Source organism: Monosiga brevicollis, genomic scaffold (genome assembly GCF_000002865.3).
Source record: "Monosiga brevicollis MX1 MONBRscaffold_10 genomic scaffold, whole genome shotgun sequence".
NCBI lineage: Eukaryota > Choanoflagellata > Craspedida > Salpingoecidae > Monosiga > Monosiga brevicollis.
This window is the reverse complement of record NW_001865047.1, coordinates 322,729-349,402: the sequence shown is the minus strand read 5'-3', so window position 1 is coordinate 349,402 and position 26,674 is coordinate 322,729. Positions and strand designations below refer to the sequence as shown.

At 56.0% G+C, this 26,674-nt stretch overlaps 9 protein-coding genes across 9 annotated transcripts; 4 read left to right on the top strand and 5 right to left on the bottom strand.

The window, feature by feature from the left end:
* Window positions 1-85: 85 nt before the first annotated feature.
* MONBRDRAFT_25425 (uncharacterized protein) lies at window positions 86-2,288 on the bottom strand (the record flags this gene model as incomplete). The annotated part of the gene is made up of 7 exons (XM_001745738.1): window positions 86-403; window positions 534-642; window positions 734-1,056; window positions 1,167-1,336; window positions 1,445-1,532; window positions 1,710-1,872; window positions 1,969-2,288. 7 exons carry the CDS (start codon window positions 2,286-2,288, stop codon window positions 86-88), a joined length of 1,491 nt encoding a protein of 496 aa, XP_001745790.1.
* Window positions 2,289-2,522: 234 nt separating this feature from the next.
* MONBRDRAFT_25424 (uncharacterized protein) lies at window positions 2,523-4,390 on the top strand (the record flags this gene model as incomplete). Its single annotated transcript, XM_001745874.1, has 6 exons — window positions 2,523-3,092; window positions 3,176-3,261; window positions 3,351-3,475; window positions 3,569-3,842; window positions 3,944-4,199; window positions 4,292-4,390. The coding sequence occupies 6 exons, from the start codon at window positions 2,523-2,525 to the stop codon at window positions 4,388-4,390; spliced, it is 1,410 nt and encodes a 469-aa protein (XP_001745926.1).
* A 74-nt stretch (window positions 4,391-4,464) lies between these two features.
* MONBRDRAFT_37063 (uncharacterized protein) lies at window positions 4,465-7,166 on the bottom strand. Its single transcript, XM_001745737.1, has 8 exons — window positions 6,523-7,166; window positions 6,258-6,381; window positions 6,025-6,133; window positions 5,701-5,893; window positions 5,412-5,587; window positions 5,160-5,284; window positions 4,912-5,054; window positions 4,465-4,816 (listed from the first exon to the last, which is right to left on the bottom strand). Exons 1-8 carry the CDS (start codon window positions 7,159-7,161, stop codon window positions 4,601-4,603), a joined length of 1,725 nt encoding a protein of 574 aa, XP_001745789.1. The 5' UTR covers window positions 7,162-7,166; the 3' UTR covers window positions 4,465-4,600.
* Window positions 7,167-7,842: 676 nt separating this feature from the next.
* MONBRDRAFT_21515 (uncharacterized protein) lies at window positions 7,843-8,205 on the bottom strand (the record flags this gene model as incomplete). Its single annotated transcript, XM_001745736.1, has 1 exon — window positions 7,843-8,205. One exon carries the CDS (start codon window positions 8,203-8,205, stop codon window positions 7,843-7,845), a length of 363 nt encoding a protein of 120 aa, XP_001745788.1.
* Window positions 8,206-8,674: 469 nt separating this feature from the next.
* Window positions 8,675-9,085, top strand: MONBRDRAFT_21514 (uncharacterized protein; the record flags this gene model as incomplete). The annotated part of the gene is made up of 1 exon (XM_001745873.1): window positions 8,675-9,085. One exon carries the CDS (start codon window positions 8,675-8,677, stop codon window positions 9,083-9,085), a length of 411 nt encoding a protein of 136 aa, XP_001745925.1.
* A 554-nt stretch (window positions 9,086-9,639) lies between these two features.
* Window positions 9,640-13,074, bottom strand: MONBRDRAFT_25420 (uncharacterized protein; the record flags this gene model as incomplete). Its single annotated transcript, XM_001745735.1, has 14 exons — window positions 9,640-9,843; window positions 9,956-10,012; window positions 10,091-10,323; window positions 10,604-10,677; window positions 11,147-11,212; window positions 11,305-11,495; window positions 11,577-11,632; window positions 11,730-11,772; window positions 11,846-11,910; window positions 12,009-12,098; window positions 12,194-12,306; window positions 12,413-12,525; window positions 12,651-12,836; window positions 12,928-13,074. 14 exons carry the CDS (start codon window positions 13,072-13,074, stop codon window positions 9,640-9,642), a joined length of 1,638 nt encoding a protein of 545 aa, XP_001745787.1.
* Window positions 13,075-14,251: 1,177 nt separating this feature from the next.
* MONBRDRAFT_8206 (uncharacterized protein) lies at window positions 14,252-15,255 on the top strand (the record flags this gene model as incomplete). The annotated part of the gene is made up of 4 exons (XM_001745872.1): window positions 14,252-14,269; window positions 14,387-14,500; window positions 14,602-14,682; window positions 14,784-15,255. Coding segments are annotated over 4 exons (685 nt in total), but the record flags the coding sequence as incomplete, so codon positions are not given.
* Window positions 15,256-15,496: 241 nt separating this feature from the next.
* On the top strand, window positions 15,497-21,292 carry MONBRDRAFT_37062 (uncharacterized protein; the record flags this gene model as incomplete). The annotated part of the gene is made up of 3 exons (XM_001745871.1): window positions 15,497-17,874; window positions 17,961-18,078; window positions 18,173-21,292. The coding sequence occupies 3 exons, from the start codon at window positions 15,497-15,499 to the stop codon at window positions 21,290-21,292; spliced, it is 5,616 nt and encodes a 1,871-aa protein (XP_001745923.1).
* A 401-nt stretch (window positions 21,293-21,693) lies between these two features.
* Window positions 21,694-24,845, bottom strand: MONBRDRAFT_32412 (uncharacterized protein; the record flags this gene model as incomplete). Its single annotated transcript, XM_001745734.1, has 12 exons — window positions 21,694-22,158; window positions 22,269-22,404; window positions 22,536-22,594; window positions 22,676-22,765; window positions 22,899-23,057; window positions 23,148-23,234; window positions 23,359-23,488; window positions 23,568-23,641; window positions 23,747-23,809; window positions 23,915-24,423; window positions 24,504-24,591; window positions 24,720-24,845. 12 exons carry the CDS (start codon window positions 24,843-24,845, stop codon window positions 21,802-21,804), a joined length of 1,878 nt encoding a protein of 625 aa, XP_001745786.1. The 3' UTR covers window positions 21,694-21,801.
* Window positions 24,846-26,674: the final 1,829 nt, after the last annotated feature.

Below are 26,674 nucleotides of genomic sequence, written 5' to 3'. Positions count from 1 at the left end.
GAAGGCATCCCAAAGCCGCACAAATTGATCTGTGGCGCCAAGCGCCCACAAACCAATCCCTTTGCAAGTCGAGCAGGGCTGGCGCTTATTGCGGCTCCGTTGCAAGGCTGGTAGCTGACTGTGGGCCGACTTTTCGAAAGCGACGACTGGCCTGAATCAGCTCCTGTGGCCGCGCGCTGTCAGGCGTGCGGCAAAAGTTGAGGTGCTGTGCCAAAGCTCGATGTTCCGTAAACACCCGATCGCACTGCAGGCAGGCCGCTCGCTGCCCGACCAGGGGCTTGAGCATCTCCAAATGTTGCTCCATCGGCCAATGATCAGGAATGGCTTGTCCACAAACGGGACAAGGGATCCAGTGCACATCGGGAGAAGTGAGCGCCTGGGCAATGCTTTCTGTGACTGGGCCCTGTGGACAGCGGAATCGTTGGCATTGCAAAAAAAAAAAAAAAAAAGGTGCCGCGTCAGACGTCCGAAAGCAAGTGTTTGGGTGCATTGCAAAGAGACGCCAGTACAAGTTATGGCCGGGAACAACATACACGGGGGCCTTCAGCCACATGGGCAGAGTGCTTGGCGACACGGTGTTGCCACAGCGCAACGTCATCAGTAAACAACTTGTCGCAGCTGGGGCAGGGCAAGTTTGCTGTCCTGCATTTGTCGGATCCAAGCAAAGGTGGGGGCCACGTGAGATGAGGGGTCTGGTTTGAAAGAGCATCCAAGTCGTGTGTAGGCTACCTACCGGTCGGGTTGCCAATTCTTGTACTTTTGCAGTTCGTGAACTTGGCGCGTATGCGTCTTGACGCCACGCGCCGACGTAAAGATTTTGCCACAGTGCTGGCAAGCGTGCTCTGATCCCGTCGCTTCTGTTGCTGCCGCCGGAGCCGTGGCGACGGGGGCCGGGGCCGGAGCAGCATCAACAGGGGCAGCCCGCCGCGCAAAGGCGAGCAGATTGCTGCGCATGTCGTTGCGGTGATGAAGCTGTGTGTGGCGATTTTGAAACGACTGGGCATTTCGGTTGCGCTTAGTTTCGTAGCCGGGCCAAGCGCGCGGCAAAAAGCGATCCTAAGGTGTAGAAAAAGGAAGAATCGGGGGAAACAAAGAAATTGAAACCACAATTGAGGGTGAGCCTGCGGGCCTGGGCCAAGTGGCACAGAAACGCGATGTAAACATACCCGTAGAACCAGCTCAAAGGACTTTTGTGCAGCTTGGTGGATAATGTCCCAGCGATCGACTTGACCCTCGACGAGGCTCACGGTGACCCGGCCGTCCTGCGGGAGTGTTTGCTGCAGACTTTCAAAAAGGTGCGACATCAAAAATCGATGAAGGCGGAAGTCCTCCTGGCCTACCTCAGCCGGAGCGAGCCGTGGTGCGTGGTGAGATGCGGGACGGTGCGAGCTGGGTGGCAAAAAGACTGAGGCTGGGGTGGGATGGAAGGGAGGGGGCGGCGAACCCAAGTGGGGATGGTTCCAGCCAATGTGATGCAGAGAGATGTTGGCAAAATGTTGATGCACTTGCCACGCGTTGATGCAGTGCAACACCTAAAGTCGGAGAGTGCATAGGGACATTAAGCCAGGAGGCCCAAGGTGAGGTGAGACGACCCGCAGAGGATGGGCCGTCGGTGTGTGTGTGTGTGTGTGTGTGTGTGTGTGTGTGTGTGTGTGTGTGTGTGTGTGTGTTTTCCCAACATTCGCCACTGCTGGGGGCCGGAGACGCACGCGAAAGCAGGGCTGGTTTTCGAGAAAGTCGAGAATGGGCCGGCTCTCGGGATATTTCTCCAAGACCTCTTTTTGAGAGTCGAAAGAGGTTGCAATGACAAGAATTCGGTCCAGCAAGGGCACGGCATCTTGTCCAAGAAACTCATTGAGCAGTCTTGCTCGTCTATGCGCGCAAAAGAGCGGAGCATCAGTGTTGGGTTTGGGTCGCAGGTAGGTGGCAAAAGCCTCCTCTCCAAAGGCGAGAGCTCGCAAAACTTACGCTTGGTCTTGGGCATGTTCTCGAGCAATTTGATCGGCATTGGGCTGGACGTTGGCATTGCCCGGGTGGGACAAGGCAGGCTCGCGGTACTGCTTGTGTTGCCGCAGCAGCTCAGCCAACGCACGCGCGAATGAAAAGTTGCCCTCACCCAGCAGCAGGACGACATGCGCATCAGCAGGCACCTCACTCGCATCCATCACCGGCACCACTGCCTCCTCCCCCCTCTCCACCACATCCTCACCCCCACCCCCACTCAAAGCCCCCACTACCGCCGCCCGCAACTCGGCCGCCGCCCACGACACGGTCATCAATCCCGCCATCCCGCCCCACACGTGTCCGTGTGTGTGTGTGTGTGTGTGTGAATCGGTGCGCGAAGGCAATTGTCAGATAAATTATCTCTCTTCTCTCTTCTCTCTCTTTCTCTCTCTCTCTCTCTCTCTCTCTCTCTCTCTCTCTCTCTCTCTCTCTCTCTCTCTCTCTCTCTGCGATATATTAGCTGAATGAGGTTAATAAAACGACAACAACTGGACCAAGCCGCTGCAATAACCGGAGGAATGGGCCCGACTGGTCAGCCGGTGCTGGGACGCATGACGGCGACGGTGGTGCTGGTCGCCCTGTTGGCGGTCGTTGGCGTTGGTGCCGAGGCGACGACCGGTGGGGAGACGACGGCGGTGGTGGAGGGCTTTATGCAATGGAGTCAAGACCAGGGCTTGGTATGGCACCCTGAGGTTGAGGTGACATCGACGCATGCAGCCAGTGGAGGAGATGATGGCTATCTTGGGCCGCAACGCGGTCTCAAAGCTGCTGCCGCGCTTGGCGAAGGCACAGTCGTGCTAAGTGTGCCCCTGCGCAGCCTCATTACGGCCGAGCATGCGCTCCTGGACGTGGAGACGGGACGTCTGTGGGACGCGCTGTATGAGCTCAGCGACCTCGACATCTTCACTGGCTTTCTGGCCCATCTCCTCTACAACCCGCATGCTACCCAGGACCCTTGGGCCCCCTATCTTGCCATTTTGCCTTCCACCGACCCGGGTCTCCTGGAACTGTCCGCAGACGAGATCAGACCTTATACTGCCATGCCTATTGTGGCTGCCCTGCAAGCACGAAACTATTCACTCTCCATGGTGGGTGGCATCAGGCCTTGGCGGTGGACGCACCCCCTCCTCGCCATCTCACGAGTTTTTCGTGCACGTCTCCGATGCTTTAGAGTATGACTGACATTGTCAAGATGGCGGCCACCATGGCCCCCACTGGCGGTGATGCCGTGGCCTGGATTGCTCAAAACATGACGTGGTATCCCTTTGCTCGTCCTCATCCACCTGCCCCCGCCACCACCGTGAAACCCTCTTAGCTGAGCTCACTCTGCTGAGCTGCATTTGTAGGTCGCAGTTTGCGCATGCCCATTTTCTGCTTCGCTCACGCAGTCATCGCGTAGCCATTCGGGATGCCATGGCCGAGTGGCAGCATGCCATGGCTCTTGTCCCCGGCGCTGATCTCATCAACACAGGTTTGTCGCCCTGACAGCTCACCTGTCATTTGGCCTCTGCATCACGAACGACGGGTCGTGTGACGGCACAACTCCCGGCCTCTGCTTGTGTAGATATGGATCCGGCCTTGCTCAACGTGGTATGCCGGACGACCGACGAGGGAGAGGGTGTCAATGCCAACTTTGTGTGCGAGACCACCCGGGACCTCGACGCTGGCGAGGAGCTGCTGGCCCAGTATACCTCGCGCGCCGCCTCGCGTACTAACACCAAGCTGCTCCTGGACTACGGCTTTGTTGCAACCAACAACCCAGACGATGCTCTCATCCTGGAAGTCCCGCCAATCCCAGCAGGCCTGTCTCAGCTCTTCAAACGCCTTGGCTTTCAGCGGTAAGAATACCAAAGCTTGGCTCAGCCACGAAACTCGTTTGTACAAGAGTCGCGTGCCATGCCAACGTGCTCACCGCCACCCCCCCCGCAACGCGCCTTAGTAACATGGCGGCCTTGCCACGATTGGAGCAGCCATATCAAGTGCAAGATTTACAGCTCATGCTCTACTTTGCCGTCTTGGAGGCCGCAATGACTGACCACACGTTGGCAAATGCTCCCGTTGGCGCTGTCCAAATCAAGCTTGAGCAAGGCACGCACCGCCTTCGTGGCCTGGCCAAGATGATCCTCTTCCTGGAGGAGCAAAAAGAAAAATATGAAGCCATTCGTGCCATCAAACCCACTACCACGGCCCAGCAGGTGAGCTAGTTCGTAGCCGAGCGCCCCTAGAGATGCGACCTCGCTTTGCAAGCGATTGAGCACGCTCACATGCTGGGCATGCCTGACGATAGGGGCTTTTTGACCTGGCCGACCAGGAGTATGAACTTCTTGTGCGCGCTGTGCATCACGCGTCGACGTTGCTCGAAGTGATGGAGAACAATCAGCTATAGGCGGACACCCCCCCCTTGGTGCAGGCGCCGAGGGGGCGTCCCTAGTTTCTTGACCGATGAAATTTACATGAGACCAGGCTCGGATCTTCGATTGAGGGGAAACAAAGCAGCAGCTCGCACAAGCACTTGTCCATGACGCCTGTTGCATAGGCCATGAGTAGCAGAGGCGTCAATTTCAATAGAAGGCTATGTGCGGTCCATGCTTGAGACTTAGAGACTCCATTCCTGGAAAAAGTCATTGCCCTTATCATCCACGACGATGAAAGCGGGAAAGTCCTCAACATCAATCTCCCAGATGGCCTCCATGCCCAACTCGGGGTACTCCTTAACTTGGACGTTCTTGATGCTGTTGAGGGCCAGAATGGCAGCAGGACCGCCGATGGAGCCCAGGTAAAAACCACCATTGGCCTTGCAGGCGTTGGTCACCTGCAAAAGAGGAGGCAAAAGGGGCACAACACGGCGTGAGAAGACTGTTTGCAACAGATCAGACCAGATTTGCACACTTGGCTGGTAACACCCACCTGCTTGCTGCGGTTACCCTTGGCCAAGGTGATAAAGGAGCCACCGTTCTCCATGAAGGGACCGACGTATGAATCCATGCGGCCAGCTGTAGTGGGTCCAAAGCTGCCCGATGCGTACCCCTCGGGTGTCTTGGCAGGGCCAGCTATCGACCGTCGCCACCATGTGACCAGGCATGCCCGCAGTTCTTGTGAGGGACATGCGGGGGATGGATGTTAGAGCGCGGGAAGCAACGCAATGCAGGCAGTACCGTAGTAAATGATGTGGTTCTTGATGTAGTCGGGCAGACCCTCGCCAGAGTCGATACGCTCCTGGAGCTTGGCATGAGCAATGTCACGAGCAACAATCAGTTTGCCAGTCAGCGACAGACGCGTGCTAGGTGGCAACAAGCAGACGGCGTGTCGTGAGAAATGCGGCGTCCAAATATATAGCACCCGTGGCGTGAAAGTTAAACAAAAAAATATGAAGAAGCAAATCAAAAGACGAGCTTCTTTGTTCGGACCGGATGGGATAGGACGACAGTTGCTTGCGAATGTCTTCCATGGGTTGGTTCAGATTGATCTTTACGACCTCGGCCTTATCCCCCAGGTCTGATTCCGTGACCTCGGGCAGGTACTGGCCCGGGTTTGTCTCGAGCGCCTCGATGAAAACGCCCTCCTTCGTGATCTTGCCAAGAGCCTAGCCAGCATCACGGCCAGGCGCAACGAACAAAGAGATAAAGTCGTTAGGGGTGCGAGGGCAGTGGGCCAAAATCTAGACAAGGGTCGTGGGGTAAGCGGGAGAGCGCAAACCTGACGATCAGCCGAGCACGAGACACCAATGCCAATGGGACACGAGGCACCGTGGCGTGGCAGGCGAATGACGCGCACATCGTGGCAAAAGTATTTGCCACCAAACTGTGCACCAATGCCCAGGTTCTGAGTCAGCTTGTGGATGCGCTCCTCCCATTCAAGATCACGGAAGGCACGGCCCATCTCGTTGCCGCTGAGGTTGAGGTACACGCCGTGCCGCGAAAAAGCGCGCAGTAGCGAGGGACGGGCAAGCAGGTTGTTAGGAGGTGAGGTGGGTCGATAAACAAGCAACAACTGAAATAATTGGGTCAACGGGACACACACCTCGTGTGCAGGTTGTCGTAGTAGCGAGTGCTTGCCATCTTGACAGTCTTGAGGTTCATCTCCGCGGAAAGACCGCCAATAACAATCGCCAAGTGATATGGAGGACAAGCTGGCCCGAGGCAGCAAACGAGCGAGAGAATGAGACAAATGAAAGTGGCAATCAGGGTAGATGAGACCGTGCCAATGCAACATACAGCCATGGTGACATGCAGTCGGCTGTTGAGAAACCTTACCGGCAGTGCCCAGGGTCTTGATCTTCTCCTCGAGGAATTGCTCGAGCTTCTTCTCGTTCAAAACGGCCTTGGTCTGCTGGAACAAAAAGGTCTTGTTGGCCGAGCCACCGCCCTTGGCCATAAACTGAACCCAACGCAACGACAGACAGCTCGGTGAGAGTTGAAAGTCCAGGCGGGTTTACACCACCGACTCGAAGGACAGCAGGAAGGATGGAAAAGGGGGAAGGATCTGCGAAACCGCAAGTCGACAAATCTTGCTGCTGACCTGAAAGTGGTACTCGTTGCCAGGCGTCGAGTAGAGCTCAATTTGGGCTGGCAGGTTACTGCCCGTGTTCTTCTCCTGAAACATGTCCAGCGGGGCAACCTGGGAGTAGCGGAGGTTGCGGCGGGTGTAGGCATTGAAAACGCCACGAGAGAGAGCCTCGCCATCATCACCGGTCGACCAGACGTGTTGGCCCTTCTTGCCAATGCAGATGGCGGTGCCGGTGTCCTGGCATCCGGGAAGCACCATGCCCGCGGCAATCTGGGCGTTCTTGAGCAGTTCCAGGGCCACAAAACGGTCATTCTTTGAGGACTCGGGGTCGTCGAGAATCTTGCGCAGCTGTTGCAGGTGGCCAGGGCGCAGGAGGTGGGCAATGTCAATCATGGCTTGCTCAGATAGGAGCGTCAGGGCCTCGGGGGCGACCCGTAGGACCTCCTGACCATCCACGGTGATCGTCTCAACGCCCTGGTCCGAGAGTTTGCGGTAGGGCGTGCCGAGGGGACCCGCCGTCTCAAACAGGTCCTGGTACGCAAAGGTGGGGCCAGCAGCAGCCGTTCGAACTTGCTGCTGCATAGCCGCACGTGCACCCCAGGCCTGCGTGGCCCGGCGGCACACCGCACTCAAACCCAATCGAGCCGCCATCGTTCCTGAGCCCACCGAGCCACAGCAGCACGTGTTAGCAAGCGCGACGAGTTTCGGTTGGTACAAGGACACAGCTCGAGGAGATACGATAATAATCACATCGACACAGCAGAGGAGGGTTACACAAGGCTCAAGCAGTCCAGTAGACGGGCAGCATACAGTCGCCAGTGCACCGATACGGCATTGGATGAGCCGCCGCCGCCGCCAGCGCGCGATTGAATCTCTCTCACTTTTTCTCTCTCTCTAAAAAAAAGTGAAACTTCGAGGATGGAAATTTTGTCCAGAACATACGTTGTCAATAGATTTTTTCCAATAGGACGTGGGTATCGTCACTACGTTCGTGCTGAGGCATGAGAGCGCCGGGCCCTTGCGCTTGCCGCCTGTGCGCTTTCGAGGGTTTCATTCAGCTGGCTGCGCGCCGCCATTCACATGTAAATGAGAAAGAGGGGTGCTTGCTCTCATCCGACTCTTCTTCTCAGACTTTGCTTTGGTAAGAGACAAAATTAAATAAAAAATGGTTTTATAACATTCTAGGGCTGTCGGCAGCCCGTCGAGAGATGATCATGGGATTTGTGGTGTTTAGAAACACCGGTTTTTTGGTTATGAGGTGTAAATGGCTGCAGGCGCCTTCATAAAGATCACGCTGCGCTTTGATAGTGTCGTTCCAATGCAGAAGCGAGTTTACTTGCTGCTGGTGTACTTGGTGACGGCCTTGGTGCCCTCAGAGACGGCGTGCTTGGCCAGCTCACCGGGGAGCAAGAGGCGGACGGCGGTCTGGATCTCGCGGGACGAGATGGTGGACTTGCCGTTGTACTTGGCCAGACGGGACGACTCGTTGGCAATGCGCTCAAAGAGGTCGTTGACGAACGAGTTGAGGATGGACATGGCCTTGGAGGAGACACCGGTATCGGAGTGCACCTGCTTCAGGACCTTGAAGATGTAGATGGAGTAAGACTCCTTGCGGCGCTTCTTGCGACCCTTCTCGCCGACGGCCTTGGCCTTGCCGGCCTTCTTCTCGCCCTTCTTGGAAGCCTTGGGAGGCATGATGTTGGTCTTTCTTGGTTAAAAGAAAAAAATGCCACCTCCCGGCCCGCCAACGTCACATCCACCCGCAAGGCGCGCGTCCCCTCGGGACTTTTCCCTCTCGCCGTCAGTGTGTGTGTGTGTGTGTGTGTGTGTGTGTGTGTGTGTGTGTGTGTGTGTGTGTGTGTGTGTGTGTGTGTGCGAGAGAGAGAGACGTTCAACAGCACCCAAAACAGGCTTTTGAGCGTTTTTGGTTTCTGTTTCTATACACTAGACAGTCCCCTGTGAAAAAGTCCCCTCACACTTGTACGATAAATCAAGAGGGAACCCTTACTGTGTTTTACTTACATGGCGCATGTAACGGCTTTGTGACCGTTACGCTCTCTCTCTCTTGCTCTCGCGCTCTCTCTCTCTCTCTCTCTCCACTTGACGGGCGGGACGGGGTGGAAGAGACATTTTTCTTCTTCCTCTCTCTTGGAATAAGTTCACAATGGCTCGTACGAAGCAGACCGCCCGCAAGTCCACCGGTGGCAAGGCCCCGCGCAAGCAGCTCGCCACCAAGGCCGCCCGCAAGTCGGCCCCCGCCACCGGCGGTGTCAAGAAGCCCCATCGCTTCCGCCCCGGTACCGTCGCTCTTCGTGAGATCCGTCGCTACCAGAAGTCGACCGAGCTCCTGATCCGCAAGCTCCCCTTCCAGCGCCTCGTTCGCGAGATTGCCCAGGACTTCAAGACTGATCTCCGCTTCCAGTCGACTGCTGTCGCTGCCCTCCAAGAGGCCGCTGAGGCTTACCTCGTTGGCCTTTTCGAGGACACCAACCTCTGCGCCATCCACGCCAAGCGTGTCACCATCATGCCCAAGGACATCCAGCTGGCCCGCCGCATCCGTGGCGAGCGTGCCTAAATTGGCCTTTTCCCTTTTTTTTCCATATAATCTTTCTCGCCTTGGGGAAAGGGACGACATTGCCCTTCCTCACCTTTACACTAAAACCCGGTGTTCTTAAACACCAATATTTTCCTTGATCATCTCTGGCTCCATGCCCAAAAGTTACGGGACATGCCCGATACTCGAGTTGCGACAATCAGGGGCCACTTAGGCAGTGGGAGAAAAGCTCAGTCAAATAAAGTTGATTCGGGATAAGCCAGCCTATCATGAAGTAACACGCAACCTCTTGGGAGCTAACAGTCTGGGCAACGCTACGAGAGCCGAATCACCAGAAAGCCTTGTGTGAGGCAGGCGAAATTCCCTGGGGGCATTGCAACCAAGCCTGGCGGACCTGAAGGGCGAGCTCATTGCATGCAGTGCATTTGAGGGAACTCGACTTTGTGTCGTGTGCAAAACCGTGTCGTAACGAGCGCTTTGTCCCTTGACACCTATGGGTCACGCAACCGCCGTGAATGCCATGCGTTGCGATCATCGTGTTCCCGTTGATTCCAACTCAAATTGCCCGCTTGCTCCTACCAAGTGCAGAGGACGTAACCCTCGCCGCCACACGTTCTGCAGTCCTCCAGTGGCCGCTCGGCGTAGCCCTGCAATTGGCGCTGCAAGGTACCTTGCTCGGCCATGCGTTCCACCTGCTCCCAATCGCCAAAATGCGTGCCAGCCACAAACACTTGCGGTGGCTTGGCACCGGGGGCACGCCGACGTAGTTCGTCGGCCGCCTACGCCGTGCAATACAGAAAGGGGCATGCCTGAGTGTCAAGACGGCAGCGTGACGAGAGGTTTGATCGTCACACATACACACGCACAGGCAACAAGGCGGACGGTGCAAACCTGCTTGTCCATGGCTATATTCTTGAGAGTCACTTTAAGCCTGAGACGGTAGAATAACTAAAAAGAGAATCATTGCACGCATGAGGTTAGCCGAGGGACAGAACAACGCGTGGCACAACCCCGCTCAAATCATACGGCTTTAACAGCTTCGCAGTGGATGTGTGTCTCTCGAATGGCAGTTGTACTGGTGGTGTAGATGACGATGCGTTGGTTTTGGACTTCGTCGTCGAAGACCCGACTCAGGTCGTCCTGCTGTCGTGCCTGGCGTACGGAATTGATGCGCTCCAAAGTCTTGCGCACCGCATGACGTTTGCCTCGGATCGTCGCCTTGCCGTTGCCCAGGGTTGCGAGCATCATCTCCGTGTCATCTACCCCCAATCAGTTACAGCTTAGTTTAATGTCCCAAGAGGCCCCCTCTTCGGGCCACCTCCCTCGAAGTTGTTTGGCGGCATATAACCGGCCTCAACACAGCCCCACGGTGACGCTGCAGCTTACCGTGTGCAAAGTTATTCGGTTGACTGGGTGTCAGGGGGGCCGGATGGGGCCTGTGCTGCCTAGCCCACAAATTTCATCAGCAAGTCTTGGACCTCGGTGGCAAACGATATTTTGTCAAAAGAGAGAAAGAGGAGCAAAGAAACAGCGGCATACTGGGTAAGCGCTGGATGGGGCTGGGCTTGCTCTGATGCTGCGTCGGCTGGTTGGGCTTGCACGGCACCCACGTTCTACCACAGCGCAGGGTGAGGAAACCAGGGGTCCACATGACCAAAAACACTCTCAGGCGCCAACAACTCACAGTCGGTGTCACGGGCGGGCTATCAACACTGCCTCTGAGCGGAATACCACGGCTAACACCGGCCCCCACTGCCGACAAGGTTCAGTTGCAGAGGTAACGATGTCACATTTGAGTCGATCCACAAACCCATACGACCCGGCACGCGGACGGCTCTCCAGATACTCTCACCCTCGATCCTCTCCAAGCTGCCTTGATTGCTGCTGGCATTGCTTCGCAGGACGCTTGAAGGATCGACGAGCCGCCGCCGCGGCAAATCACTCGGCGGGGAGCGCTCCGAATGCGCAGGCTTAATCACCCTGTGCAGACATAACTTGGGTCATCTCGTGGCAGACTGACAGTAGCACAAGAAAAAAAAGAGGCACAAGAAGAAAAAAAGATTGCCCAATCTTGAAACGTACGCACGGGACAGCGTGGCGGCCTTGGCAGCACCAGGCAAAATGGAAAAAGATGTTTGGGTTTGCAACCTGGCGGAATGTGGCCATGAGGAACATGTGAATGTATGCTTGCTTGAACAAAAAGTGAGCAGCCCATAAACTGGCCAGTGTGTTGGGCTTACATGGGTGTCGGTGTAGCTGGCGTCAATCCCACATCCGCAGAGGGTTTGGCCGGGCCCACGCAATTAGCTTGAGCTTTTGCCACGGTCGGCACAACCCAAGCATCATTGAGGCGTCGACGAGGTGGGGCCACGCGTTGGTTGGGGCTTTCTTGACTCGAGGCCGGCTTGGCCGGAACCGATTTGGTTTGAGTCTGCCAGAAAAAAATTGGAGCAAAACTGTGAACATCAAGACGACAGGGATCCAGCCAGAGCTGCTGGTCTATCTGGCGTACCGACACGGGGTGCGCAAGAACAAAGCTGCCTTTGGTGCTGTGGCTCACGCCGAGCGCTGCCGATCGTGGTGTGGGGTACAAAAAATGAAGCATGCGATACAAGTTTGAGGATGAGAGACGGCTGGAAAGCAAAGGTGGGGGTGACCATCTTACCTTTTGGCTGAGGGCGTGACGATGGGGGAGGGCTGGGTGGTTTCTTTCAGACGCACAGGGTCAGGTGAGTGTCGCGGGCGTTTGACTCGGTTGACAGACATCGCCAACAAGCCCACCTGGTTCTGTACAACTTCGCTGCCCTCTACGTGATCGGGATCCAGGGACCAATCATCTTGCTGGCCTGTCCATGAGTGGCATGGGATCCAGTGTGTGAGAAAAGGGAGCCGGTGTGCCCAGTGTACAGGACACCGTGTCATCAAGGCTGTCACAGCCACTGACCACTGGTAAAGCTCTGACTACGAGGTAGGCGTGTTCGCTTGCTGATGATGGGTCCAGTGGGGCCTTCACCAGCCGCGTTGAAGGCAAGGACTATGATGGGAGCCAGCGAGCACTGCGTCGTGAGACAAGGCCGCTCGTAGTCGTGCTTCGATTGCGCGTGTTCTCTTGAGAACTGGGATAAATACCTTGAAAGCGGTAGGTTGTCCCGGGCCGCAAGTGATTGGCAGTGTACAAGGTTTGTGAGGCCGGCAAATTGATCTCAGTAAATTCCTCACTATCCTGCACATCCATAAACAATCTGCGCATGTGAAGCGAGAATCAGATGAGAGGGTACCTGCGAACGAGGAGCACGCCGATGTGCGTAAACGCAAGCAAGTCTTTGGCTTCATGGATGCATCCCGTACTTGTAGCCTTCAAGTGAGTCCTGATGATGGTGTGGCGGAGGCTGCCAAGCGATTTCAAGGTGGTGCATGTCTACGACGAGGAAGCGCAGCTGCGTCGGCGAGGCCGAGGGTACCTATGGTGCGGATTGGGCAAGTGTGTGGGTGTACAGATAGGGCGACGAAAAGGAGGGAAGCATCGGGCGCAGAGAGATGCTTGAGCGCGAGCGCGTCTGGGGTACAGCGAGGGCGAGGGACGCACTGCGGCCTTGGTTTGAGCTGTGACAGTCGGTGTGCAGGGCCACTGGGCATCATCGGCAGCCACGCCCAGCTGGTTGGTGAATGTTTGGACGTAAAATTCATAGGTAGTGTAAGCACGAAGTCCCTGCACGACATGGTCGTGATACACATCGTCCTGGGTGTAAGCCAGCGCAAACTCGGGGGCGCCCTAGCCATGAGTCGAATGAGCTGTGCAAAGCCGGTCACGGGAGGCAACCAGTCCACGGGGGGGGAGGGGGGTGCCGGCAGTGGGTGTGCACCTGGCGCCGACGAAAAATTCGATAGGAGTAACGCAGGACATATTTTGAGGACAAAGACACATCGGGACTTTGCCAGCTCAAGCGAATGGCCGTGCTGCTGACAGCCTCGGCGTGCAATGCTTGCGCCGTGGGCAGAACCCGGGCCATGGTGCCGAGTTTGACTCGAACAGAAGTGCTCCAAGCGCTCGTCGAACAATGGAACAACGGCCCCTTGGCTGGCTGGTGGCTGTGGTAAGGACATTCATGACTGGTTGGTGTATCGTTTTGTTTTTGTTGTCTTAAAAGCAGCAGCAGCAGCGGACGGACGTCTGCGCTCGTGATGATGCATGCGCGCAAGCATCGACTCGGTTCCAGAAAGTATTTTACTTATTGCTTTCAGATCTGATTTGTAAAAGAACTTTCTTATTTTTCCATCCCCAGCTATTCAAATCCATGAGTATCCTTTGACTGCTTTCTTTCCTAAGCTGTACACACTGTACAGTAGAGTGTGTGTGTGTGTGTGTGTGTGTGTGTGGGCACTTTGGTCAGCCTTTTTGCTTCATTTTTTCCTTTTGCTTTGGGTTTTCGCTCAAAAGCAAAAAAAAAGGAACCAAAAAGACCAACAACAACAAAAGGTATGTCAGTGACGCACTGCTGTCTCTGTGTGTGTGTGTGTGTGGTGGGCGGATGCGTCTTCTTCCTCTCTCTGTCTCTCTCTCTCTTGCTCGCTATCTCGGTCTGGGGCGCGCTCTGAATGGCAGTGCCACTGAGGCGAGAGGCGGGACTATTCGTGTGAGTTGTCGGTGATGGATGGGGTCGGGGACGGGTGTGCACCGTGTCGTTGTGGCCTTTGGGGTGATGAGCGATCTTGGAGCTGCTTTTACACACCCTTCAAGACTTGATGTGAACTCGAGTGGAAGTTTCGAAAGGGCAGCCAGTGACTGGTCCGGCGACCGACTTCCGGGACGTGGCAGTGCATATTTTGAATGCGCATCGCATCCGGTATTGATACTTTTACCCCTGGGTCAATACCTCACGCCTGGCCGTGTCTACCCAGCCCACTCAACGCGCGTCTTGTCATTTTGTTGTGGTTGTGGTGCGCTCATCGAATTTCTGGGCTCTGTTTGTGTATCTCAAGCGCCTTCCATCTCCATTGAGACACCACCCCTCCCGCCCTGTTTTATTTTTGCGGCCAATGAATCTTCTTCCTCACGCTGCTCTCTTCTTTGGCAGGACGTTGACCCGTCCTGTGCTGGTCTTGACCGGCTCTCCCGCCCCAGTCTGTAGACGTGAGCGCGCCTCCGCCATTTGCGGCGCGTGCTAGACATTGATCGCAACCGCCGCCATGGTTGTCGTGGCCAAGGTTAGTCGTGATGGTGGGCGGATCTGCTTTGTGCCTTTGCCGTGGCCTGCCACGCGCCCCTTTGTTTCTTGCTGTCTCATCAGCTTTTTTGATGAATGTGCTACACTCGGCCGATAGGGCGATCTGGTCTGGTATGACAGCGGTGCCACTGGCGAGTTTGACTTGCCCATTGGTGCTGCCGTCGTTTCCGCTGATCAAGGTCAGATTGTCATCAAAACGGACGACAATGAGGTTCGTGCCTCCCTTCTTCCTTGTCTCGCAACCCCTTGCCACAGCCATCCCGTGCCGCCCTCATTCTCACCCCCGCTTTCAAACTCATCTTTTTCGTGCAGGAAGTCTGGATTCCAACCGAAAAGGCAGATACGCAGCTGAAGATTATGCACTCCACCTCGGCCGAGGGTGTAGAGGACATGGTTCGTCCAAAGGCGTTTCGCACAGTCCCTGTGCCTGCAGACTCGGCCAGTGACGCGCCTACATTATTCTCGCTCTCATCATGTCGCACACCCATTTGCAGATTCAACTGGGTGATTTGCATGAGGCGGGCATCTTGCGCAACTTGCAGATTCGCTACAACGACCCAAATGGCTGCAACCTGTACACCTTCACCGGCTCCATTCTCGTGGCCGTCAACCCTTACCAGCTCCTCCCCATTTATGACGCGGAACACATTGAAAAGTACAAGGGTCAGAAAATTGGCGACCTGCCACCCCACATTTTCGCCATCGCCGATGCCTCCTACACCATGATGCGTCGCGAGCGCCGTAATCAGTGCTGCGTCATCTCGGGCGAGTCGGGTGCCGGTAAGACCGAGACCACCAAGCTTGTCTTGCAGTTCTTGGCTGCTGTGTCAGGCCAGCATTCTTGGATCGAACAGCAGATTCTCGAGGCCAACCCCATCCTCGAAGCCTTTGGCAACGCCAAGACCATCCGCAATGACAATTCATCTCGTTTCGGCAAATACATTGACGTGCATTTTGATGCCGAAGGTATGCCCAGCTGCCTGTCGCCGCTACACGCCTTGCGCCCGTGAGTGGCATTGTTTCAGTTTCCCATCTGCCTGTCGCTCACCCCCGCCCTCTCCGCGTTTTAGGTGCCATTGAGGGCTCTCGCATCGAGCAGTACCTGCTTGAAAAGTCTCGCCTGTCGTTTCAGGCCGAGAACGAGCGCAACTACCACGTCTTTTACCGGCTCATTGCCGGTTCCACGCCCGAGCAAAAGTCGCGCTACATGCTGACCAAGGCTGAGGACTACAACTACCTTACCGGTGGCAACTGCACCGTCCTGCCCAATGTCGATGATGTTGAAGAGTGGGGTTCCATCGTCGGCGCCATGAAGGTGCTGGGCTTCTCCGACCAGGACCAAGACAACGTCTTCAAGCTTGTGGCCTCCTTCCTCCATCTGGGCAATCTTGAATACGATGCCACCACCATCAGCAACATGGAAGGCTCGGACATTGTGGACACCACGCCTCTCGAAGCCGCCTGCAAGCTTATGGAGCTAGACTCGGACCCCATCGCCGAGGCGCTTACCATTGCCACCCAGGTCACGCGTGGTGAGGTCATCAAGAAGCCCCTCAGCGTCGAAAAGGCAATCGACGTCCGTGACGCCTTTGTCAAGCAGGTCTACGGCCGTGTTTTCATCTGGCTCGTCGACAAGATCAACCTCGCCATCTACAAGGAGGGCAGCGGCGGTGCCCGCTACAGCATTGGCGTCCTGGACATCTTTGGCTTTGAAAACTTTGGTGTCAACTCCTTTGAGCAGCTTTGCATCAACTTTTGCAATGAAAACCTGCAGCAGTTTTTCGTCCAACACATTTTCAAGCTCGAGCAGCTCGAGTACGACAAGGAGTCTATCAACTGGTCCAAGATTGAGTTTACGGACAACCAGCCCGTCCTGGATATGATTGCCGAAAAGCCCATGAACATTCTGGCTCTGGTCGATGAGGAATCAAAGTTTCCCAAGGGTACGGACGAGTCCCTCCTGACCAAGCTGCACAGCAATCACGAGTCGAACGACCTCTACGTCAAGCCCCGCTCGCGTCAGGATCCCAACTTTGGTATCCAACACTTTGCCGGCCAGGTCTTTTACCTGTCCAACGGCTTTTTGGAGAAGAACCGTGACACCTTTAGCAACGATCTCCTCCAGAACATTGTCATGTCCCCCAACGAGTTCCTGGTCGACCTCTTTGCCCAAGAAGCCAAGGCCGGCAGCGAGACGCGCGCCAAGAAGGCTACCTTGGCTGGCCAGTTCAAGCGCTCCCTCGATGCCCTCATGAAGACCCTCGGTGCCTGCAACCCCTTCTTCGTCCGTTGCATCAAGCCCAATGAGAACAAGCGCCCCAACGAGTTTGATCGCTTGCTTTGCACGCGCCAGCTCCGTTACTCGGGTATGATGGAGACAATTCGCATCCGCCGCGCCGGCTACCCGATTCGTCATCTCTTTGAGGCGTTCGTGCGTCGCTACCGCCTTCTCGACCCCTCAGTGCCCCCGCCTGGTGGCGACGACCGTGCCTCCTCGGAGAAGCTCGCTGCCAGCGTTCTGGGTCCCGCTGAGAACGCCGACTGGCAGATGGGTACTACCAAGATCTTCTTCAAGGACCACCACGATCAAGAGCTCGAAAATGCCCGTGAACGCGTCTTCACCAGCAAGGCCGTGGTCCTCCAGCGCATGCTTCGCGGTGCCTTTGCACGTGAGCGTTTCATCAATATGAAGTCCTCTATGGTGACCATTCAGGCTGCACTCCGCACCTACCTGGCCACCGAGCGTCTCAAAGCCATGCGTACCGGCTTTGGCCGCCTCCAGGCCATGATCAAGGCTCGCAAGCTGAGCCAAGATTTTACGGCCCTCCGCACCCGCATGGCTGGCCTTCAAATGTATGTGCGCGGCTTTGTGGCCCGCCGCACCTTTACTGGCATCGTCGATGCCGTCTCGCGACTCCAGGCTGTCTTCCGCATGGTACTCGACATCCAGCGCACCAAATTCCTGCAGGACGAATACCGTGCTGAGCGCGCCCGCCAAGATGCCATCAAGGCCGGTCTCCAACAAGAGGAGGCTGAGCGTCAAAAGCAAGAGGCCATGCGCAAGATCCAGGAGGAGAAGGAGCGCAAGCACCGTGAGGCCGAAGCAAAGCGCCAGGAAATTGAGCAGGCCGAGGCCGACCGCGCCAAGCGCGAGAACCAGGAAGTCAACGACTCTGCCTTGGTTGACGAGATGTTTGGCTTTGTGGACGAGGAAGAAGGTGCCAAGGGTGATGGGCCCATGGGATTTGCTGACCTGCCGCAAGGCCAGGGCGACGACGACGGCTTTGGTTTCGGCGACTCGCGCGTCATCCCCGATATGGACGAGGACATCTCGTCCTTCAAGTTCACCAAGTTTGCCTCCACCTACTTCCAGGGCAACACAAACGCCTTTTACATCCGCCGCCCCCTCAAGCAGCCCTTGCTCAACCTGACCTCGCCCTCTGACCAGCAAGCTGCGCTCTCCGTCTGGATTACCATCCTTCGCTTCATGGGAGACATGCCCGAGCCCAAGTACGTCCAGGCCAACGAGGCCAGCGACCAAAGCCAGTCCGTTATGGGCCGTATGTACAAGACGCTTGGACGCAAGTTTTCGCGCAAGAGCATCAACATGAGCGAGGCCGACGCTCAAGAGATGGCCGCCAACATTGAAATGGCCGGCGCTGCTACTCCAGCCGGCGCTGCTGCTGGTGGTGCACCCGAGGAAGACAAGCGCGAAAAGTCGATTCGCCGCAAGTTGGCCAGCATGACGCTGCGCAAGAAGTCCAAGATGAGCCGCGAAATGCAAGAGCAGTACGAGACGGAGCGCATGCGCGCCCAGCAGGAGGAGAACGGCGAGGCGGCGCAGGGCGAGGGTTACAAGCCCGATGCCGTCATGCCGCTTCAGAACCGCCCCACCACTAACTTGGAAAAGCTGCACTTTATCATTGGCCACGGCATCCTGCGCCCCGAGCTGCGTGACGAGATCTACTGCCAAATTTGCAAGCAGCTCACCCAAAACCCCAGCAAGTCGAGCCACGCCCGTGGCTGGATCCTGCTCTCTCTTTGCATTGGCTGCTTTGCGCCCTCGGACAAGTTTGTGAAGTACCTCCGCTGCTTCATCAGCGAGGGTCCCCCAGGCTACGCCCCTTACTGCGAGGAGCGCCTCAAGCGCACGCAGCTCAACGGCACCCGCCACCAGCCCCCGAGCTGGCTCGAGCTGCAGGCAACCAAGAGCAAGAAGCCCTTGATGCTGCCCATCACCTTCATGGATGGCAACACCAAGACACTTCTGGCCGACTCGGCCACCACGGCTTCGGAGCTTTGTGATCAGCTCGCTGAGAAGATTGGTCTCAAGGACAAGTTTGGGTTCAGCCTCTACATTGCCCTCTTTGATAAGGTCTCATCCCTGGGCAGTGGCGGTGACCATGTCATGGACGCCATCTCCCAGTGCGAACAGTACGCCAAGGAGCAGGGTGCCCAGGAACGCAATGCGCCTTGGCGCCTTTTCTTCCGCAAGGAGATCTTTGCGCCCTGGCACAACCCGGCCGACGATGCCGTTGGTACCAACCTCATTTATCAACAGGTGGTGCGTGGCATCAAGTTTGGCGAGTACCGCTGCGAAAAGGAGGACCAGCTTGCTGAGATCGCGGCCAAGCAGTTTTACGTCGAGTACGGCCCCAACATGGACTCGGAGCGCCTGCTGCGCCTCGTGCCCTCGTACATTCCAGACACAGCTCTGCAGTCGCGCTCCGCCGACAAGTGGGCGCCCAAGATTGAAAAGTGCCACGCCAAGGGCGAATACACCAAACACTCGTGGCCGGCACAGAAGGTCAAGGAACAAGTGGTCGACTTTGCTCGTACCGAGTGGCCGCTTCTCTTCTCTCGCTTCTATGAGGCCTACAAATTCTCTGGCCCCTCACTGCCCAAGAATGACGTGATCATTGCCGTCAACTGGACCGGCGTCTACATTGTGGATGACCAGGAGCATGTCTTGCTTGAATGCTCCTATCCGGAGATCACCAACGTCTCGAGCAGCCGCACGGGCAAGTCCTCGGGTCAGAGTTTCACCATCACCACCATCAAGGGCGATGAGTACACTTTCACCTCGACCAATGGCGAAGACATTCGGGATCTCGTGCTTGGGTTCCTCGAAGGCTTGCGCCATCGCTCCAAGTTTGTGGTGGCCATGCAAGACTACTCGGCCCCTGGGGAAGGTTCCTCCTTCCTGAGCTTCAAGAAGGGCGATTTGATTTGCCTGGACAATGATGATGGCCATGCCGTCATGCACTCGGGCTGGTGCTTTGGCCGCTGTGACCGCACGGGCGAGGAGGGCGACTTCCCAGCCAACTGCGTCTACGTCCTGCCCACGGTCATCAAGCCCCCGCAAGAGGTACTGGCCCTCTTCTCGGACAACAGCGATGCGGCTGCCGATGCTCTGGTGGACGCTTTGCAGATTGACGACGAAGATGAGGGCGAGGCGTACTCGCTGGAGCAGTTTGCTCTCGAACACTTCCGTGCCCCGTCCAAAAAGTCCTTGACGCGCACGTTGAGTCGCCGATCGCGCAAGGGCGGTGCCTCGTCCAACCCTTGGAGCTACTCGCGTGAGGTCTTGAAGCAACCGTTGCTCAAGAAGGTTTGTGCCCACGAAGAGCTTAGCGTGAAGGCCGTGCAAATTTTCCAGGCCATCATGAAGTACATGGGTGACTACCCGTCCAAGAAGGCGCGCATCAGCACCGAGCTGACTGATGTCATCTTTGAGGCGCCCCTAGCCCATGAAATGCTGCGCGACGAGGTGTACGTCCAGCTCATCAAGCAGCTCACAGACAACAAGACACGCATCTCCGAAGAGCGTGGCTGGGAGCTCCTTTGGCTGTGCACTGGTTGTTTCCCCTGCTCGAATCTTCTGCAAAAGGAGGTGACTGCCTTCCTGCGGTCCAAGGCCTCGCGTCATCCTCTGGCGCAGGAATGCCAATCTCGCGTGGCCAAGGCCATCCGCAACGGCCCCCGCAAGTACCCGCCGCACATTGTCGAAGTGGAGGTCATTCAGAACAAGAAAGTGACCATCAACCACAAGGTATACTTCCCTGACGATTCCAACCTCTCGTTTGAAGTGGAGTCGTCCACGCGTGCCAAGGACTTTTGTGCCAGCATCGGGGAAAAACTTGGTCTACAGACGACCGAGGGTTTCTCGCTCTTCGTCAAGATTGCGGACAAGGTGATCAGTGTGCCCGAGGGTGACTTCTTCTTTGACTTTGTTCGTCATCTGACCGAGTGGCTGAAGAAGACAAAGCAAGGCACCGCGCCCAAGGATCAGATGGTCAACCCCACGCTCACCTACTCAGTCCTCTTTCTGAAGAAACTGTGGTCAACCACGGTGGTGGGGCAGGATCCGCGCGCCGATTGCATGTTCCATTACCATCAGGAGCTGCCCAAGCTGTTGCGAGGCTACCACAAGTGCACTAAGGAGGAGGCGGTGCAGCTAGCCGCCCTCCAATACCGTGTCCGCTTTGGCGACGACAAGAAGGAGTTTGGCTCCATCCCGCAGTTCCTGCGCGAGCTCGTGCCCTTTGATTTAATTCAAACCATGAATCCGGAGGAGTGGAAGAAGGCCATTGTTCTGGCCTTTAACAAGCACTCGGGTAAGAGCCGCGATGACGCCAAGATCTCCTTTTTGAAGATTATCCAGCGCTGGCCGACGTTTGGCAGCGCCTTTTTCGAGGTCAAGCAGACCACCGAGCCCAAGTATCCGCAGCAGCTGCTCATTGCCATCAACAAGGCCGGCGTGAACTTGATCAACCCGAAGAACAAGGAAATTATCGACACCTACCCTTTTACCAAAATCTCAAACTGGAGTTCTGGTGGCACATATTTCCACATGGCCATCGGTAACCTGGTGCGCGGGTCGAAGCTGCTGTGCGAGACGACTCTTGGCTACAAGATGGATGACCTTTTGACCTCTTACATCTCGCTCATGCTTGCGACCATGAACAAGAACAAGAAGCGCAAGCCATCTGTTCGCCAGTAGGAAACACGAGAAATCGCACTCAACGTTTTGTCGCGTTTCTCTTCTGTCTCCTTTGGCTTGTGTGCTTCTCTGTCTGGTGTGCTTCTCTGTCTGTTCGTCTCAGGCTTGGTTTGTTTTGTGAGGCGCAGTTGTTCAAAGCTCCTTGACTTTTGTTTTGTTTTTCCTTCCTCAACTACCGCCGTGCCTCCCTGTATATTCTTGCAGTCGATTCGTTTAGTTTCTCTCTCTCTCTCTCTCTTTTTTTTTTCCTTTCTCTTTCATCTCGCTTTTGCGTGCTCGTGAGATCATGACTCCATGCTAAAGTGTTGGGTCTGGTTCAAGGTTGTCTCGTCTTCATCGGGGCATTTATGAGAATGAGGACCACGCATACCCACATGACAACGTCAAATTGATTGTCTTTTGATCTTCTTGTCTTGGTGCTGTGCAACTTCCTCTGGGGTTTGAGGATCGCGGATCGCAACAAAAGCCAAAAAAAAAAAGCGGGGGGCGGGGGGCCCGTATGTTACATTTCACGCATCAGACATGTCCATGGCTGATTCGTCGAGGGCAGAGGTGTCTGAGTCTTGCGGGATGGGCGACAGTCTGAGATTGTTCGATGGTAGGCGGGATGGCGGCGGAAAACGCTCATTCTCCGGTGGCTCAATCTGTGGCTCACGGTGGTGTGCTTGCAGCGGGGGCTGGCCAGTGCTACGATGGCTTATCAAGGGGTCACTCTCATCAAAACCAGCAATGCCTGACAGGGAGTTGGTCGCAAACTGGTCTAACAGGCAGTCATCGATATCGCGCAGGTGCTGGTCGGCTTCTTCGAGCAGAGCGTGATCCAGAAGCACCTGAGCAAACACGTTGGCAGGCTGCACAGCCAGAGCCTATACGTCAAGCATAGAAAAGTGAGAGTGTGACTTTCCTGGCAAAGATGCAAAGCAGGAGACATGGCTGGTGCGGAAACATAAGGGGCTGGCCCAAGTGTCTTGCTTACCTGATGATAGGACTCGATGGCCGCACCCAGGTCATCTTGCTCATGATAGCAGGCACCAATGCCTGCATGTGCCTCGCCATTCCGGCCATCCAAGGCCAAGGCCTGCTCATAAAATCCAATGGCCTCTTCGTACCATCTGGAGTGGACGAACAAGAGGAAGACAACGAAATGGCCATGAATGTTGTGCAGCAGTGCTGCGGTCTGGTTGGACGAGCCGTCCCGTGTGACGAGAAGGCTTTTAGCGGGGAGATGCAAAACTAGACGCACTGCGAGCTATGGTATGCGCGGCCCAGGGCATTAAATGAAGCCACCCGATGGCGAGTTGTCTGTGGCACAGCCAGAAGGACCGACGTAATGAGTGGCGTGCGATGGCACGGTGCAGGAGGGCGACCTGACTGGGTTCAAACCATCGAGTTTTGTGCGCTGGCCAGGTCGAGGGCGTTTCTCAAATTCTCGACGGCCACATCAAAAAAACCGAGCTTCAGGTTGAGAATGCCCTGTTCGTGCCAGAGGAGCGGGTCGGCGTCTTGGGTTCATCAAGAAGGAGCCGGAAATGAGGCCCAACGATCACAAAAGCCATCATTCGAGGACAGGATGAGCGAGTTTGAGAGCGACGGCGAGCAATCACACCGTACCGTAGCGGGTCATGGCTCGTTCAAAATAGCTTTTTGCGAGCTCATGGTGATCTGTGGCGCTGTATTCCATGCCAATGTACATCAGCGGCAGGTGTGAGCCCGGCATGATGCGGGCAGCCGTGCTGTAGGCGGCCATGGCCTGGTCGTGTTCTCCCTGAGCATGTTGACAACCACATCAAACTCGGATGAGCGCTAGTCAGGTCGGATGGTTCGGTTCACGGAAAGCGCAAAAGTCATACAGTACCTCGAGTGCAAATGAATGTCCGAAGCCTATCCAGGCGTCGCCGCAGTTGTTCTGAAGTTTGGTGGCCTTGCCATAATAGCGGCGGGCCTGCTCATGATCCCGAACGTGTAAATAGTATGTGGCAACAGCATGCCACGAGATCTGCACAGGCAGATTCAGTCAGCACCAGCACGCTGTGTGCAAGATGGAGGCGGGGGCGCAGAGTTCGAACCGCATCTTTGGGACTCGAGTCCACCAGCTGGTGAGCCAGATAAAAGAGGCCACTGGTGTCATTGAGTTCGACGAGGCAAGCTATGTGTGTGGGCAAGCAGCCGACCGCGTAGGGGTCTTCGTCCAAAATACTAAATTCGTTGCAACGCCGGCGTCAGGCATCAGGCAGGATGGGCGAGGCCCGCTTCGGCAGGCAAACCAAGAACTTACGCCGTGGTTTCTTCGTAGCACTCGTGAAAGCGACAAGCTCGAAACAAATCCTTGGCACGTTCAATGCGCACGTCCTGCAAATGTATCAAAGATCAAAGTGCATCATCCACACGACGACGTGGTGAGGCCAGGTGGGGCCTGACGAGGCTGTGCCAAAGGCAACAGCAAGACAAGAAGACCTGATTGTTCTGTAGCAACTCGGGAAAGGAGATTGACTTGTCCTTTCGGTCCTGAGCTGCGGCCTATGGGCACAGATGAAGAGGCGGTGTTATACAAGGATGCGCGCAGGATGAAGGTGGGCTGAGCCGACTGGGCTGGAGGCGAAACGAAGGACCCGACAAACTGACGCGATTGAGTTTGTGTTTGTAAAAGGTCAAGATCAACTGAGCGGCGGGTGTGTCTGTTTCGCGGGCATACTGAACGGCCTGTGCCAGCAGCTTTTTTTCTTGGCTGAGGGTAAGCATGTAGTGGTTGGTCAGCCGGTTGAGGGCTTCCATGCAGGTCATGTCGTGCTTGAGGGCACAAAGGTAGGACTCGGTGGCCAGCTGAAGGTTGTCAAGTTGTTCATGGATACGGGCACGGAGCAGAGCCAAGGATACGGAGATGTTGGCAATGGGTGCAAATGTGTCATCCACCTGGACGTTGCTCAAAAGCTGAGCGAAGGCGGCCTCAGTGTTGCCAATTGTGTCCAGGGCGTCGCGGTACTCCTCAAGATCAAAGTGGCAAAGAGCCGCAAGGTGGCGGCAAGCGACGTTGGGGACGACAAGCTTAAAGCGGTGGAGCAACGCAATGGCTCGTTTGGGTTCGCGGTTCTGTCTGAGTTGCTGACCGAGTGCGTAGACGTCTTTCACGGCACCTAGAGGCGATCAAGATCGAGTGTCTGAGCAGTGGTTGATCGCATGCTCGCTGGCCCAGTGGATGGAAGGATGGGCACACCTGAAGACAGCGAAATGGCTTTGTTGAACCAGAAGATGGCCGTTTCATTTTGGTAGGCGGCGGCTGCCTGGGCGGCCAGGGCGCGGCACTACACGGCCCACCGACGCGGCCGGAAGGAAGCAACAGGGATGAACCAATATGAGCATATTGTGAGTGACACAAAAAGGGACGGCAGAAGCGTGACGCACCTCATCCAAACACATGCCGCCTGCTAACCAGGCCTCTGGCCTCGACGGTTCCCCAGGAATTGGCACCCGTTGCACCAAAGGCAAATGCAGCGCGTACAAGCACCTCACTTCCGGCAAAGCACCTGTTTGTCGAGGGGCACAGCTGAATAAGCATTGCAAGGAGCGCAGCGCAGCGCAGCACAGCATCACAACAGACGCCCAATACAAGATCAAAGTCCAACATAAACGTGTTCTCCCCAACCTCTCCACTTCAATGTACGCCCTTCCCATGCCCTCCACCTTGCCACCACGCCCCCCATTCAAGAGGCAGCGAGTGATGCGCCGACGCCCGCCGTCTCGTCGCCGCTCTCTCTCTCTCTCACTTTTTTTCAAAATTTTCAATGCTGACAAATGTCTTGGGTTTTTTCTGGCAAGCACAGTTGTTCTGTACACTAGGTAAAAACAGATGTTGTCACCAATGTAATTCTTAGGCAAAAACTCTCTTTTCTCTCTCTCTCTCTCCTCTCTCTCTCTCTCTCTCTCTCTCTCTCTCTCTCTCTCTCTCTCTCTCTCTCTCTCTCTCTCTCTCTCTCTCTCTCTCTCTCTCTCTCTCTCTCTCTCTCTCTCTCTCTCTCTCTCTCTCTTTGCCTCGTGTGTGTGTGTGTGTGTGTGTGTGTGTGTGTGTGTGTGTGTGTGTGTGTGTGTGTGTAAAAGCAGTTTTAGCTTGCGGGTCGACCTTTTGAAAATGACTCGTGCAGGTGAGCGGAGCACTGCTGGTTGAGGACGAGGGGAGGAGGGAGGGTAAGAGGAGTGCTGTGGGATGAGGGATGAGAGTTTGGTGGGCGGTGGTCGGCTGGTTGGTCATGTTTGGTGCCTGCGTGGGGGTGATGGGGGTGCAGGTATCGGAACGCGCTATACGCGCCGTGCCAAGATTTTTGCCATTACCAAGGTAAAGGCCTGACCCTCAGTACCAGGCCGGCAGTCGTGCTACCCCGCTGGGACTTGTATGGATCGACACCTGGCTGATAGGGAGTGTTTGCTACCAGGGCTTTTATGGCAAGCGGAAAAATTGCTGGACCATTGCCATTCGTGCGGCAGAGCGGGCGATGCAGGCCAGCTATATTGGTCGCAAGCTCAAGAAACGTGACATGCGCTCGGTACGCCCCCTCGCATCTCGCCGAACAAACCGACCCGTCCCGCTCCCGGCTCAAGGGTCAAATGCCTTTGAGACATTCGCCACTATTTCGTCTGATGATACGTGTGTGGTGTTCTTCGCCCTCGGCATGCTACATTAGCTGTGGATTCAGCGCATCAATTATGGCGCTAAAGAGCACAATATCAACTACTCGCAGTTTGTCAACGGTCTGGCCAAGGTGGGCCCTCTCCAAATGCTACGCCGTGCACCAAATGATCTGATCAACCTGTACTAAAGCGCTGAATGTATCCGCTCATACGCATTGCAAACCGGACGATCCTTGTGTGTCATCAGGCGGACGTACAACTCAACCGCAAGGTGCTGTCCGAGATGGCCATGCACGAACCCCGCTCCTTCCAGGCTCTGGCCGAGCTGGCAAAGGCCGAACAAAAGCAAGCAGCCACCGGCCTCAAGCAACTTCTCTCCTAAATTCCTGACGCGCCTTCCCCTCTTTCCTCCGTGGGACGCGCCGCGGTTTGGGGTGCGCGTTGTGTGCTAATGCCAACGCTCCGCTGCTCCACTGGATGGGCCTTTGACTTTTTCTTTTCAAATGCATCATGCGTTCGCCTCTTGGCCCATATGATTTTCCACAAACCCAGATCTGTCGGCCGCTGCCCCGCCTCTATGCGGAGCCGTTGGCCGCATTCTCCCTCTTGGCATGTTAATCGATTCGTCCTCACTTCCCTGATTTGGCCAACTTCTTGTCCCATGTACTCAAGGCGCCCCCGCAAATGCCGCACCCCAGCACCATCTCTCCTGCCACCTCTCTTTCGCTCACATGCTAAACTCCCACAAACTCCCAACACAAA

Excerpts from the sequence above, each read along its gene's own strand:
- MONBRDRAFT_37063 (XM_001745737.1), bottom strand. The coding sequence starts at position 7,161 with ATGGCGGCTCGATTGGGTTTGAGTGCGGTGTGCCGCCGGGCCACGCAG. Across the intron at positions 6,382-6,522 it reads GCAACGAGTACCACTTTCAG|TTTATGGCCAAGGGCGGTGG; the intron begins GTCAGCAGCAAG and ends CGTTGGGTTCAG. Across the intron at positions 5,588-5,700 it reads CGTGCTCGGCTGATCGTCAG|GCTCTTGGCAAGATCACGAA; the intron begins GTTTGCGCTCTC and ends GATGCTGGCTAG.